Source organism: Gouania willdenowi, chromosome 9 (assembly GCF_900634775.1).
Source record: "Gouania willdenowi chromosome 9, fGouWil2.1, whole genome shotgun sequence".
NCBI lineage: Eukaryota > Metazoa > Chordata > Actinopteri > Blenniiformes > Gobiesocidae > Gouania > Gouania willdenowi.
The window spans coordinates 34,158,619-34,173,634 of record NC_041052.1 but is presented as its reverse complement, the minus strand read 5'-3'; the positions used below and the strand labels follow the sequence as shown (position 1 = coordinate 34,173,634).

General features: G+C 37.0%; 1 protein-coding gene across 1 annotated transcript; it reads right to left on the bottom strand.

Annotated features, from left to right (window-relative positions):
- Window positions 1-115: 115 nt before the first annotated feature.
- Window positions 116-14,239, bottom strand: cfap251 (cilia and flagella associated protein 251). The gene is made up of 20 exons (XM_028457907.1): window positions 13,880-14,239; window positions 13,608-13,748; window positions 9,640-9,749; window positions 9,437-9,545; window positions 9,200-9,280; window positions 9,031-9,108; window positions 8,906-8,947; window positions 7,358-7,590; window positions 7,088-7,264; window positions 5,635-5,885; window positions 5,390-5,541; window positions 4,345-4,521; window positions 4,069-4,250; window positions 3,865-3,973; window positions 3,128-3,291; window positions 2,953-3,043; window positions 1,957-2,100; window positions 651-879; window positions 418-525; window positions 116-327 (listed from the first exon to the last, which is right to left on the bottom strand). The coding sequence occupies exons 1-20, from the start codon at window positions 14,153-14,155 to the stop codon at window positions 227-229; spliced, it is 2,955 nt and encodes a 984-aa protein (XP_028313708.1). The 5' UTR covers window positions 14,156-14,239; the 3' UTR covers window positions 116-226.
- Between the last annotated feature and the right edge of the window lie 777 nt (window positions 14,240-15,016).

The following is a 15,016-nucleotide window of genomic DNA, read 5'->3' as shown; positions in this document are numbered from 1 at the left end:
GCGCCCTGTCGGATGCCCTGACGGATGGATCTTCAGTGTTTCCTTGCTCAGCTTCAGATTGTGGTATAATAGCCATGCAACATCATATTTTCAAAAGGCATGCCAAGTTTCCACCATTTGTTGTGCCTGAGAGATTGTTGTTGGTGAACAGGCAAACAAAAACAAAAAAATAAACTGCAGGGAAGATCACTTGGACTTTGAATCAGCATCATCTTGACTGATTTCATCACTCTGGTGGAGAGGGTAACTTTAGGATGTGACCCACAAACGTTTCCATTGAGATCTCATTTGGAATCGCACACGCCATTGAGTATTTTGAAACGCTACCTGCACATAAACATACAGGAAAAAATGTTTAATTTCTAGTCAGTAGTGAAAATGAGCTTTAATATTAAGTGTAGGATTTGCTTCACATACTGCCAGATGATTTTTCATGCTCAGAGCATCCTTCTTCATCACTGGTATCATTGAGACCTAAGAGTGTGGTAAAACACTCAGAAACCTCTTCCTCTGTCATACCTTCTCCTGTAAGAAAAATTAAGATAACATTTGACCTCAACTTATAATGATTAGGACTATTACATTAATTTAATAAGAAACCTATCTATAGGCAGACAAATATTGTTGTGATTTAAGAACCAATCAGAGACCTCGAACTTGTAGAAGTTCCATCAGCTCTTGTCTGTTTAACACAGGAGTTCCCATGATGTCACAGCTGCCAAGGACCTGAAAAGCTCGAGCGAGGTCTTTTTTATAGATGCCGAAGGCTGGACGGTGGTTGACATAAAGTTTGATGAACTCCCCCAGGTCAATGTCGGTCACATAGTTCCCCATTTCTGCATACTTGCTGAACTTTACTTCATTTTGCATGTCCTCAATCTAGTAAAAATAAATAAATAAATAATAGTTGTCATTCAATTATTTGCCACACTTTTTGATATTTATTTTTCACAAATTCCTTTAGGGCAGTGGTTCTCAACCTATTCAGCCCACGACCCCCAAAATAAAGGTTCCAGAGATCGGGGACCCCCACGGTACCTGAAGGTGGTTGAACACAGACATGAAAATTGAAGAACAGTCATGTAGAGACAGGGCCATCTATAAGGGGGAATAAAGGGGAGAGCTTTTTGGGGCCCATCCATAAACTCAGCAAAATGATGGTCCATTGTTCTATGAATCTGTGATAACCACATTTATTTATTAATCTGAATAATATTCACTGTTATCCAGGAAGTTTATTATTATTATTTGTGTCACAGTAGATAGTCATCTTAAAGATGTGAATCATCATTGTTTTAATCCAAAATAAAATGGGTTAAAAGTGACTCAAAATTGTGGAAATGGTGGTGGAATAGGGTTTTAAAAAAACATAAACATTGGTTAAAAGTTGCAAATTAGAGTGGTCTAAAATGGACAGATAAAGTGGTTAAAAAAAAGGTTCAAAGTGTCAATATTGGCTTAAAAGTGACAGAAAAAACTAGAAACAATTAGTTTAACCTAGCAAATAATGGTTACAACAAATCATGAATGTGGTTAAATTAGCAAAAATAAGCATGAAATATGGTGAAAAGTGGGTAAAGGTGACAGTAATGGGCCAACATATGCAACATTCATCAGAAAACTGGTGAAACAGTTTAAAAATGCTGAAAATGTCTTGTAAGTGGAAAAACAAATGCAGAAAAGGCTTTGACATTTGATGGAGAAGTGGCAGAAATGGGAGTGATGTAGCAAAAATGCATTAAAAGGAGCAAAAAACATGGCAAGAAAAAGTAACAAAAATAGGTTAAAATTTGACAAAATTTATGTAGTTGCAGAAAAAGGGTAAAAAAGTGCAAAAATTGGTTAAAATTGTTCAAAAAATATTATTAGTTTCTTGAATGCATCTGGTGACCCCAAGGTTGAGAACCCCTGGTTTGGAGGGAATTCTTTTTGAGGTTTTAAACTGTGTTATAGTACCTCTTGTTCTGTAGGAAAAAAAGCCAAAGCTCTCATTAACGCAGGAACCTCCGACAAAGGAATTTTGTCCGATGGCTTGTGTTCTTCCATTGAGTCCGTACCCTGATGTCGAATTTGGCAATAGAAGAAAAAGTCCTCCATCTCCTAATGGCAAAATGTTCAGAGCATTGAAACTGTTTTCTTTCAAAATTGCATTGAAAATGTTTCATATTTAAAACAGAACTGTAACTTTACCAAAAAACCATCAGGTTTTGGAGAACTTACTATCCAAAGTAGTATATATCTTTTCCAGTGCCTTATACACACATGCAAAAACTTAGACATCAGTCCATCTTTTTCTAGTTTGAAGTTCCTCTGAATACTTATTTTAGACCCTATCCACTGGACAAATAAACAACTTATTATCAGATATTTAATATAATTCCGGACTTATCGATGGCTTTTAAAAATGAGTTGAACAAATTTCTCAAGATTTGAGATTCTTAGATTTGCTTTGAAGTAGTTGCAGACACCTTGTTTTTTTCTTTTTCTGTCAAATGCATTGAAAATAAGCTAAAACTAAAGAGAGAATATTCATTTTTAAATATATTTTTATGGTCTTGGTCTCAGATAGTGTGGCCGAGAGCAGTGATTCTCAACTGGTGGGTCAGGACCCAAAAGTGGGTCGTGGACCTGTACTGGGTGGGTCACAGACAGCTGGTCAAAAATAAGCAAATACTTAATGTTTCTCATGTTGGACTTGTCTTTCTTTTGGAAAGAAACTTTTCTTTTGAGAGGCATGCTGTGAAAATATATAGATTAATGTTTTTTTTAAAAAAAAATTATATATGTGCGTGTTTTCAACAACTATTTTTGAAAAACTATATTTGGTTGGTTGAATTCTAAAAAGAAGTGTGTCGCGATTGAATGATTGTAGCAAAATGTGTGTCCCAGAGTAAGACCAGTTCAGAACCGCTTTTCTAGAGTACAACACTATATAAACATAGTTTTACCCACCTGATAGAATTTTCCATTCTTTCCTCCATCTATTAAAGAAAGAAATGGCTCCAGATTGTCACCACCTAAAGCAGCAGCTGCCTCCAGCACACTGCATTGTTCACAAAATAAACCACTGGTGAAAAAAGAACCACATATATGTATCAAACACTGAGTGTGCACTGATAAACCTTACTTTGCGTTAAACTCCCATGACATGAGTGTGCAATCAGATCGTCCGGTTGTAAAAATAAATCGCCCATCATGGGAGCAGGTGAAAGCTGATGCTCCGGTTGGATGGCAGATCACGGCGTTGGACTTGTAAGGGTTTCCATCCACAGGCAAAATCTGGAGGCCAACCTACAAGCAGAGGTGAAAGTAACAGATTACAACTACTCACGCTACTGTAATTGAGTTGCTTTTATTGGTACTTTACTTGTGATTACTTTTAAAAGAACTAATTTGTTACATTTCTACACCCAACCGTTACTGAGTAAATTATTATTTTTTATTTTAAAATGATCAACAGACATTGTGAAACTACAAAAAATGAATTGACCAGACAACAATCAAATGCATCACATCATAGCCGACCAATCAGATTTAACGCAACGATCCTTAATTTAAAAAATTGTGTATGGAGAACCTTAATCTACAGTCATCAAAAAACAATGATCAGATGGATAACAAAGCAAAGGAAATAGCAACTAAGAAAAGTGCTCTTGGCAGAACTGGCAAATACAAACAATAAGCACTTGCATTTCATGCTTAAAGTGTAAAGCGCTATATAAAATTGATGCATTATTATTGTTATTATTATTATTATTATTATTATTATTATTAATAAAGGTTTGGTCAAATCTGAAATAATGATTTCCTTAAGATTTAACTCAGAATACAATGACAGGATCACAAACAAATTTCAATACACACCTTGTCTTCTGTGCGGAATGCCAGATAATATGAGTCGGTTTCTGTGGACTTGGGCAGGACCAATATTTGTTCAATAGGAGAGTCATATGTTGGGCCAAGGAGAGTCTTTCTGTTTTTTTTTGTGAAGAATAAAACACAAATTCCATAATGTTTCCTAGGAAACAGGTAAACACAATCTAGGATTGTTGCAGCCATTTGACCAACCTGCACATGTTTGTTGTGCTATTGAACAGCTTCATCTTGTATTGATCTGAAACAGTCAGAAGAAAATGCTCTGTGGTGAGTGGGGGGTACCATGCCATGCACATGGGCACTGCACTTTGCTCAATCCGCCCTGAGCTGATGACCAGCTGGTTCACGTCACTGTTTTCCAAGTCGTAGTCCACCTGTTTTTACGTTTCCATATATTCACAGAGAAGTTAGTATACAAATATTGTGTATAATGTAACAACAGAAAGCAGAGCCACAATTTCTACAAACCAGTCGACGATCCATTCCCAGAGAGAGTAGTCGTGGTTGAGTGCTATCGAGGTGAACCCCAAAAAGAAGGTCTTTGATTGGTTCGTAATGAGAGCAGTACCTGCCCAGACAAGTCCAGCGAGGTAAAGAACCTTCATTTGACCAAAAACGAAACACTGTGACGGCCATTCCAGCATCCTAATAGTAAATAAACACATATATACATGACCATATCACATTTTATGTCGCAAACATAGATTGAAAATGTCATTGGCAAACAAAACTTTCCATCTTCTGCCCTCATGTAATGACCTATAGCTCTTGAATACATGTCAAACTCAAGGCCTGGAGGCCAAATCCACACACTATTAAATCCTGCTTATATTGAACGCAATTAAGCCAGGGCAATATTTTATTTTATTTATTTATTCAGTTTATTTCCGACATGGTTACATTCACTTTTTTTGAGATTCAAGATATATCGAGTTTTCTATTTTTCCGATATAGAAAATTTAAATATTGTCTATATTGATACATTTTTATTTTATAGCTTAATTTGTGCTAAAATACTTGTTTTAGGAGTCACTTCTTTTGCTACTTCTCAGAACAGCATAAAAAAACCTAGTTAGATGGATTACTGAGTGCGTCTTAATCCAGACCTTACCCTAAACAAGCCACACTGCACAACTCACTCGTGTTGTGCTTTATAGGAGAAAAAGCCAAAAGTAGCTCATATTGTGCAGCTGTTTGTTAATAAATGTTCCTGTGTGGCATTTTTCATTAGCAAATTTAACCCCAGAATTGTCTTTCTGGTAAGACTTTATTGAGTTTAAAATATCGAGATTTATATCGTATATCGCAATTTTAAGAAAAAATACCAAGATATTGGTTTTGGTCCATATCGTCCAGCCCTAGATGCAATAGCAACTCCCTTTGGCATAGTATGTCTAACGTCCTCAGGTTATACTGTACGTTCACCCACTTTCCAGCTAAGCCAGGACAGGACATACTGTATAAGGTCTATTGTAGACATATCAAATACTGCATCAACAATAAACTTGCTCACCGCAGTTGCGAGATAGTTTGAATCTAAGGAGAAGGTGATGATATGGATACTGTCCTCAGTACACTGAAAACATTCTCCCAGATTGCTTTGTAAAGTTTTGGGGTCCAGTACGTCAACGGCTCCACTGCCAAAGCCCAGTCCCAGGTATAGCCCTGCTCCAAGAAAGATAACAAACAAAGAGAAATCAGTTGATTTGAAAAAAAAAACTCAGTTTGGTTCCAAACCCAGCCCATACTCTGACTCACCTTGAGGGTCAAAGGCTAGACACTGGATCTGCTTCTTATTCTTAAAAACTCTCTGGCCAATAAGCACTTTTTCATCATAGTTCCACACCTTGAGGATTCCTATTTGATTGCCGATGACAACAAGTGGCTGATTGGGATGGCACGCAACAGCATGGATAGGCTCGTATTCTTCTTGAAGCAGGGTTTGAGGGAGACGCTTCTGTGCGTTTACATGCACCACAGTGGAGCTGATGGTGGAAACCACAAAATTCCTGCACAAACAGAAACAACACTTGAAAGAGTAAATAAACACAAGGTTTAGATCAGAAAAAAAAAAAAAAAATGTCTTCCATATGGGTGGGGCTCTTGGAGCAGAGAAGACATGCCCAGTCTATACTAAAAAATCTGGAAAGAACAATCAATGCTGCCTACATCCTAATCTTGTATTTTTCAATGTTTTACAAAAACTAAGGAAGTGGGTGTGGCTTATCACCAGGCTACCACAATGGTGGTTCATGGCATAAGAAGCAGGATTGAGGTGAATAGTAAGTACGCAATTTATAATTAATTACAATTATAACTTAATCATAATTGTAATAGTAATTGTAAAAAACACAATTGACTTTGTAATTGTTATGGAAATTCTATTTAAACTCAAACCTGGAGAACCATGTTACAGATCTATGGTTTACACATATATAGTTAATAATTATTAAAATATGTTTCATATCAATTTGTCCCACTAACTGTCACTTCTCTTCAGGATCATTTAAATAAAACCAACTAAATAAATCTAGGGGTATACTAACCCAGAAAAGGCTCAGATGTCCACACCAAAAACACTGATACCGTTTTTTGTCAAGGATAGGAAGCGTCACAAAGAAACCAAGAGATGAAAAACAAATTCCATAATAAATCATATTTTCTAAGTGTATTTTACAGCTGATTTAAGACATGGGTCAAAACTGACCTGTTTTCATGAGAGATGCTAACACAAGAGGAAGAGTAGATTTTATGGGGTTATTTATTAAAGGTTTAGTAATTATGATTAGTTTTAATTGAACTTTAATTAAGAATGAAATTGTAATTGACTTTCAGGGGGGAAACAATTGTAATTTTAATTGTAATTGGAAAAAATGCTGGTCACCGTAATCATAAATAAACATGGATAATTGAAGATGTAATTGTAATTGAAAATTGTAATTGACCCCAACTTTGGTAAAAGCCACCAAAACATCATTAACCACCATTTTCACCCAATAGAAAAACTGGATTCAACCCATAAAGGGCAGTCACTCATACATTTTTACAACAAAATATGTCCAGTTGACCAAAATATCAAGAGTTGGACAAGAATCAATTTGTTTTCAGCAGAAAAAAAGTGTTTTAGTTTTTCTTTAAGTTCACAAAGCATTCTGATTTGTTCTTAATAATTTTCCAATCAGATTATTGACATTAAATGTATTTTGTGTACCTTATAATTACTGGTTTGGCCTTGGAAGTGCAGTCATCCACAAAGCCTTCTGTACCTTCTTTAAAGAAGGAAATAGAAACAATAGCATCAAGATTAAGCTCATCGTAGATGGTCAGAAGACGGATGTTTTCATCATAAAACAGGACTTGGCCTTGACTATTGCCAATTACAAGAAATCTGTCGTGAAAAGATAGAAATAGAAAGAAAACACATCAATAAAAAATGTGATATTCATGAGGCAAAATTGTCATTATTCGAGACTTTTGTTACCGGTCAGTTACGGTGAGAGCAGTGATTTGGTTTTGCTGAAGTTGGATAACTTTGACATTTTCATTGGATATGCTTTGGTTTGGGATGGAACCATCCATAATGTCACATAGTACAAGGTTTCCACCAGAAGTTGCCAGAATCTGAGGTTTACTCCAGTGAAATACGCAACGACTGACGGACAAAACACCAGATTCAGAGGGTTGAGACAATCCCATGGGGTTTCTTTTTCTGAACTGCGAAGAAAAATGATCAAGTTTCACAAAGAACTAATAATGAAATAAACAGAAATATATAAATCAGAAGAAGTAGTCTGAAGAAGGAAGGTGTTACTTGTCCATAGAGAGATATTTCTTGTCTTTCACTGACAAAATAAACTTGTTTCCGTGATTCAAAATATTAAAGAAGTAACAGTGGCTGACATCTTTTGGATATGTTTACCTATAGATTTGCTATTTTCTCATATTCAAATTTTGCCATGAAGTAAAACTTATTTTAGGTGAATTAGTTCAAAGTTTGTTCTCACATCACTGAACTGCTCCCCAGGCGCCACAAAATGGCTGCCGACTGCTCCCCAGGGATGGGTTGAATTGCAGAGGACAAATTTCAATATATGTGTAACAACATATACATGACCAATAAAGGCTTAAAGCCCCAATTTAAGTTAAGTAATATAGAGCAGGGGTGTCAAACTCATTTTAGTACAGAGGCCAAATATAAATATTTGGCAAATGAAAATGGAAAAATTGGCAAAAATGACAACCTGTATCTGGATTTGCTGACAAGTTTGTTCTTTTTACTAAATAAATTAACAGTAATAATGCAGGGAAAGCAGAAGACTGACAGAAGGGTCAGGATTCGGGTTAGGAAATGTTGTTCAATGGTACCAGTCTGAGCACTGTATCTCAATTTTGGCTGATCTTCGTCATCTGATAGCATTGAGGTCTCACTTTGTTCACTTTTCTGAGGAGTTCTTGACCTTCAATATGACCCAGAGCGAAGGTCAAGGTAACACATTGAAAGGAAATGTTGCTCAATGGTACCAGTGGCCAAGTTATAGGGAAAAAAGTGTTTTTCTTTTTCTTTTTGTGACGTCATGAACTTTGACTCCTACCATTCTTTTTACTGGTAGGTGGTACAGCTTTGGTCCAATGAAATAAAATACTCACTCACACTTGAGATTAACTTTTCATAATGGTAAGCATCAAACTTGAACGATAAATATTCGTAGAGATCATGGTTGTAGCTACTGTTGACGACATCTTTTTGAGGTTTTGGGAGGGAGAGAAAAACGAAAAGGCAGATTGATCGATAGATAGAGATGCATGTTCATGTGCTGCTCAAAACAAGCAAAGTCTGACGGGCCTTATTACATATATTAAATAAATATACATATATATAAAAAGAGTCTATGGGGTCGCTAAAAGATTGTGATATCAAAATGAGTTTGACACATGTGCTCTAAAGGTGAACAGTAGAGGAAAAGAAAAATAATATAAAATAAAAACATTAAAACATAATAAAAGGCTATTTACAAATTGATATACTTACTCTTCTGGGATTTAGGGTAAAGTGTTGAAAATTTTCATTGACCTTGAGGAAGAAAATGCAATTAAGCACATAAAAAAACAAATATAATAATAATCATCATCAGTATTGTTATGATAATAACTTACCCAGTTGTAGAATAACCCATGACTTTTACCGCAGGTGAGTATGTGAGTACTATCACTTGGATTAAAAGTTATACAATGCTGAAATGAAAAACAAACATTAGATTATTGTGTGGGTTTTAACTTAGTGTTATTGTAAATAGTTAGAGGTTGGTGGAAAAAGACAGCCTACTTGAATTCCAAATGCAGGATTAAGCTCAGTGGACCACAAAGGGTGCTGTGTTTCATTGGTCCAGTCCCAGACGCACACACGCTGTAAAAATGGAAACGGGATTAATACACTGTAAAACTAATGAAAAGGTCATTTTATTCATGAATTAATTTAATTAATTAAATGTAACTTTCAAAACATAAATTTTACAAACAGCCTTTTAAAAGCAAATTTTAAATTCATGAAATTCACTCTAACCTGAATTTGTTCAGCCCCGAGAGTGACAAGAAGTTTACTGTTTTCTGAAAACTCAATTGCAGTCACTCCCCCGTCAGTGTGGCAGTCAAACAAGGTATTCACAGGAATACTAAAAAAAAAGTTCATTAACCAGAAATGTATCTTCACGAGCAAAAGCCCGCACCACACATGCGGAAAGTTCTGCACAATTAATAGATAAATACCCAGAGTAGGAGTCCCATATAATAACTGTGCTTTGAGATCCCTGGTCTGCTGTAGCAATCCAACGTCGGTCCTGACTCACACACATATCAGATATGAGGTGGCAGTGACCCTGAACACATTAAAAAAGACACTTCAATCATTGTGAGAGAATTATTTGAAATTTTAACTTAAAGGTGGAGCAGCAATCTTGTTCAGAAACACTTTTTGTTATTCTGGGTGAAATGGTTCTTCTATCCTGAGAGTATAAGTCCATTATGTGCATAGAAAATAGAACAAAATAAATCAACTCAAGCAGCTGGAATCCTGGAAAAACTCTGACCAATTCCTGCCATTCGGTCCGAATGTAAAGAACCAATCAGATGTCTTCATGTCTCATCCTGCCCACGCCCCCCTCTGTCCCTCATCTTCAAAATATGGAGCACAAATGAGTATCTGAAGGGCCTGAAAATGAACGCAGAGGTTGCTTCTTTCTGTTGGACAGGTAAATATTTGTTTTGTTTCAGGGGGTTTTGTTGTTTTTAGATGCATGTTTTAGCTTGTATGGGCATTGCTGACAGGAATAGAATGAGGGGGTGGAGCTCTGAGGAGGTGTTGCCAGCACAAATCATACTAGCTTTCCGAAATTGCGGACTGTGCCTTTAAGTCATTTTAGCATTTGAACTTTTGAACATTGAATTATTATTGTAATTCCACCAAAGGAGATTTAAGTGTTAAGATGAGTTCACACCAAACACAAATTCAGTGACTATAGTTGCTTAAATCACCCGTGATGAGTTGCTTAACATAGTCGCACTTTTTGTCGCTTCATCTATGGTAGTGACGTGGGAAAAAACTCATTGCTCATTGGATGTTGCGACACAGCGTTACTCAAAGTGGCATGAAAAGTTTAAAATATTTAACTTTGAGCGACTTCCAGCCACTCAGGTTGCGCAATTGGGTGGCTAGAATTGCACAATTTGTGTTGCTTAAAAGGCGTTTGCTTGATAATGCGTCATTTACATTGATTTTGAATGTAATCTAGTCGCCAGAGTCACTGTAGTCGCATTCAGGGTCAACGTGCCTTTAGGGTTCAGTTCTCTTAAAGCTTTTTTTTAAAGTACAGCAGAAATGTTTCTCAAGAACTGGACTCACTACTATCATTTTTGAAGTCCAACTATTTTGACATAATTGCGCATTCAAAACATGAGCCATAGTTTATGATAGGGCTTTTTTTAAAACTCTTTTATCCTACATTCATATTCAAGAATAGTAGAGATAAAAGACAGTTACATTTCTCCTCAGAATAGGCCCTGCACTCAGTTTAGGCCACCTGGACTTTAAACAGCAGCTATCCAAAGAGGGAGCCTTGGGGTGGGAGGTTGGGGCAGTAGCGAGGTGTGCTGGGTTCTTGGCTCCTTGGAACTTTCTCGGATGTGTATGTGGGAGCGGTGGCTGTCTCTCGGCCTGGGATCTCTAGGGCAACTGGGGGGGGCCATTAGGTCATGGGTTGTTGACCTAGTGCTCTTTAGTTCCCATTGTTGCTGCCGGCCTGGCTGCACCTTCGGGCCTGGGGCGGTGCCTGGGTTCACAGTGGTTCTTGAACAAACATTGGTCATGAATGCAATAGCCTTGGGCTGTGGGATAAGCTCATACTGGGCTTAAAACTGACATCCAGAGTTTCTGAAAAGCGTCTTGATGTTCCGCCCTAAACAGCGTCACTTCCTCCCACTTCATCTCCCAATCTACCAGAAGCCACGCCTCTACTTTTCTGCACGCATATCGCAGAACATACAAGGTCACATCGGGTTGCATTGATTTAGGTCTATGGATCAGGTAAGAGCCAAAATCATATTTACCTGTTTGCTCTTGTGACGCGGGGCCTTGTTTCCATGCACAGTTCTGCATTCACTTTGATTGACAGACTCCGCTACAGGAAGTCGAAGCCTATTGGCTGGGTGATCACGGCGCTCATTTCCATTTGTATGGGGCAGTGGTTCCCAAACGGTGTGCCGCGGCACACTGTTGTGCCGTGAGGCAAGTCCGGATGTGCAGTGGGATTTTGTGTAAACCATACATTATTATTTAGGGCCCTATAAAATCCACGTTAACGGAATCACAAACGGAATCATGGAATCGACCAATGAAAACAGAATCCACTGTTGAACCATGACGCAAGGAAAGTTTTTTTTGCGGGGAAATGTTCCGGGGACTGTTTATTAGGTGCACCACCCGCCCCCCTCCCGTGCTGGCTGCATTAAACAGCGTCAAAACCACCCCAAACACCTTTTAAACTGCCAAAAAACTATGCAAATCATCACTGACTCCTAAATACAGAGCCACCAGTGCCTGCTTAACTTTACTGTGTCTGTGAAACTCCGCCTGTTACTCGTCAAGCGCTGCATCACTTCTTGAAAACATGATCAGCATTAATCAGCTTCACCTGCTCAGAGCGTTTGAACAACATCTCATCAGAGCTACAGAAGATCTGTGGATAAAGTTGTTCTGTTGTTGTGAACGAGACCATCGATGCCAGGGATTGTAGAGTCTGAAACATCGTAGATTAATGTTCTGATACTGTAAAATATTCTGGCCGCTATTGGTGAATTAACTGATCCATCTTTGTGTCCATTTATTCTTGTTTAATCATTACGGTCTGGAATGATGTCATCGAGATCATTTATATTAGGTTAATTTAAATTAAGTTGATTAAAATGTAATCAATACACCTGATCAGATTCAGTAAACCATTGATCCTTGAGATGAATTTGCAACTGGGTGACATTAATGCTGTAATACATCTTTATATGACATATAAATAATTAAAAAGGAGCAGTTAGAATAATCCATGTCAGTACAACTTATAGCTACCTTTTAATTGTATCTTACTTTATTTTTGACATACGTTTTTGTTTAATTATGAGTTTTTTATGTATTAGTATTTATTTTGTTTCCTCACAGGAATTAAAAACGAATATTTTCTATATTTTCTAAATAAAAAAAAATTCATGTGGAAAACAGAAATTGGGAAATAATAAAATGGAATTTGGAAAAAAAATAAAAGGAATTTTATGGGGCCCTAATTATTGCAATATGCAACTACACAAAAAATTATATTTTTTTAATTTACTACTTTGTATGCACTGATTTCATACAGTAATACAGAGGCAAACTCTATACCTTTTTTTTTTTTTTTTAATATTCTGTTAATAAATATTTCATGCGTAGTATAGTTAGTAAATTATTATGCACATTTACAGATAATGTACATGATATGAGTGATAACACATGTTCCCTCGAAGGAGGGATTTACTGTATATACATTGATGTATATGAATGACCACCGGCAGTAAACCATAGTAAAAGATTAGTTAGGTATTTGTTCGCATTTCAAAAGAATGATAAATAAACATACATTTTTCAGAAACTCTGCATATAAGCTTTAACCTTAGACACGTTGATCCTAAATACCAGTTTTAGGTATAACCACTCACTTCTTCCCTCTGCTCACGGCCACCACCATTATACTTAAGCTTCACACTTGTCACCAGACTGGCTGATTACACAACACAATAAGCACAATATGCACAACTATAACATCACATTGCACTCTCACCCTATAGTCAACTCTTCCCCACCCTTTACATTGCCCTACCCTGACTCCCTCTTCCCTGTTACCTTCTCCCTCACCTCGGTGTAAAACTGTCCTTTCTTTATATATCCTCCCTTTAAAAAAGTTTTGTTTACCCTTCCTTGAGGAGGGCTGGTGATGGTCACAACTATGCAATAAAATAAAATATATTTATTTTATTGCATAGTTGTGATCATCACCAGCCCTTTAATTGCAATAATAAAACAAGCATTGCTGTTACAAAAAGATTGCGCAACATATAGTTTTGACCTTTGGCAGCATGTGCAAACAAGGTGAAAACATTTTTTAAATTTTTTTCTTTAGAACAGTGTCTATTAGATCTCGAGCACAAACCATTACCTGGAGTAAATGTTGAGTATTTGAGGTGTGATTATAAATGATCCCAACGTTAGCTCCAGCGTAGAAGATCACCTGCTGATGGAGGTCTTGAAGACTAAAGACTGGAAGGTGAGGATTCCTCCCATAGACTCTCTCTAGGGACTAAGAAAAATTAGCTGTAGTGAGTAGTGGAATATTGACACACACACACACACACACCCCCACACACACACACACACACACACACACACACACCTAGTATTGTAGGGTATTTCAAACCAGATGTTTCTTACCAGTACATGTGATCTGGAAGGTGTTTCCTTTGGGGAAAGTGTGTCTCTGGTTGCAGTGAGGATCTGAGACTGTCCAGCCCTCTTTGACATGTCAGACATTGTTTCCTGTGGTTTCATCTCCTTATTCTTCATCAGTCCTTCATCATCACAGCTTTTTTCCACTTGGTTTTCATCATCACCAGCACTTCTTTCTTCGGCTTCTTGGATTAAATGTGACTGGTCTTCAGTTTTGTAACCTGGTAATAATGTGCTCCCCTCTGCCTCTGGTTCTGACATGATGTCTCATAAATTAATCCTTCATAAAACATTAAATATCAAAAAGAGAAGTCTTCGAGGCTGGTGGAAGTGGTTAAAGCATTTCGTTGCCTAGTAACCACTGAACCGGAAACAAGCCTGTGAGCTTAATGTCGATCCTGTCAAGCCTTTTCAAAGTAAAAGTCCTCTAAATGCATCGATGAATAAATTCACTGGTCTTGTTTTATCTATTCCGGATTTTATCTAATTCAGACTGGCATCAAACGAAACTTTTTTATTTTTTTATTTTATTTTTATTATTCACACACACACACACACATACACACACACTCGCACGCACGGACGCACGCACACACACACACACACACGCACACACACACACACACACACACACACACACACACACACACACACACACACACTCACCTTTCTTGCATTATAGTATAGGAATGAGTGATCTGACGCTATGAGCAACTTTTATCACAGCAGGGGCCATGGCACAACAATGTGGCGAAAGAAGGGTTTCTGTTGTTGTTTTGTATGTTTTTCTCTAATTCTGTGTGTCTTTGTTTTTTGTTGTCATCTCGTGTAATTTAGAGTCATTTTGCGTGTTTCTGAAAAATATTTTACAATCTTGTTCTCAAATTATGTGTTTTTATTGTTTGTGGAGTCATTTTGCATATTTTTGTTTTAGTGTCATTTTGTGTGTTTTTTGTTTATTTGTAGTGTATATGTGTTTTTGGAGAAAATGTGGGTATTTTTCTGCAATTTTGTGTATCTTGGAGTAATTTTGTGTATTTTTGTTGTCATTTTGCCCATTTTTGAAGTTATTTTGTAATTTATTTTTTCTCAAATTTAGTGTTTTTATTGTTTGTGGAGTCA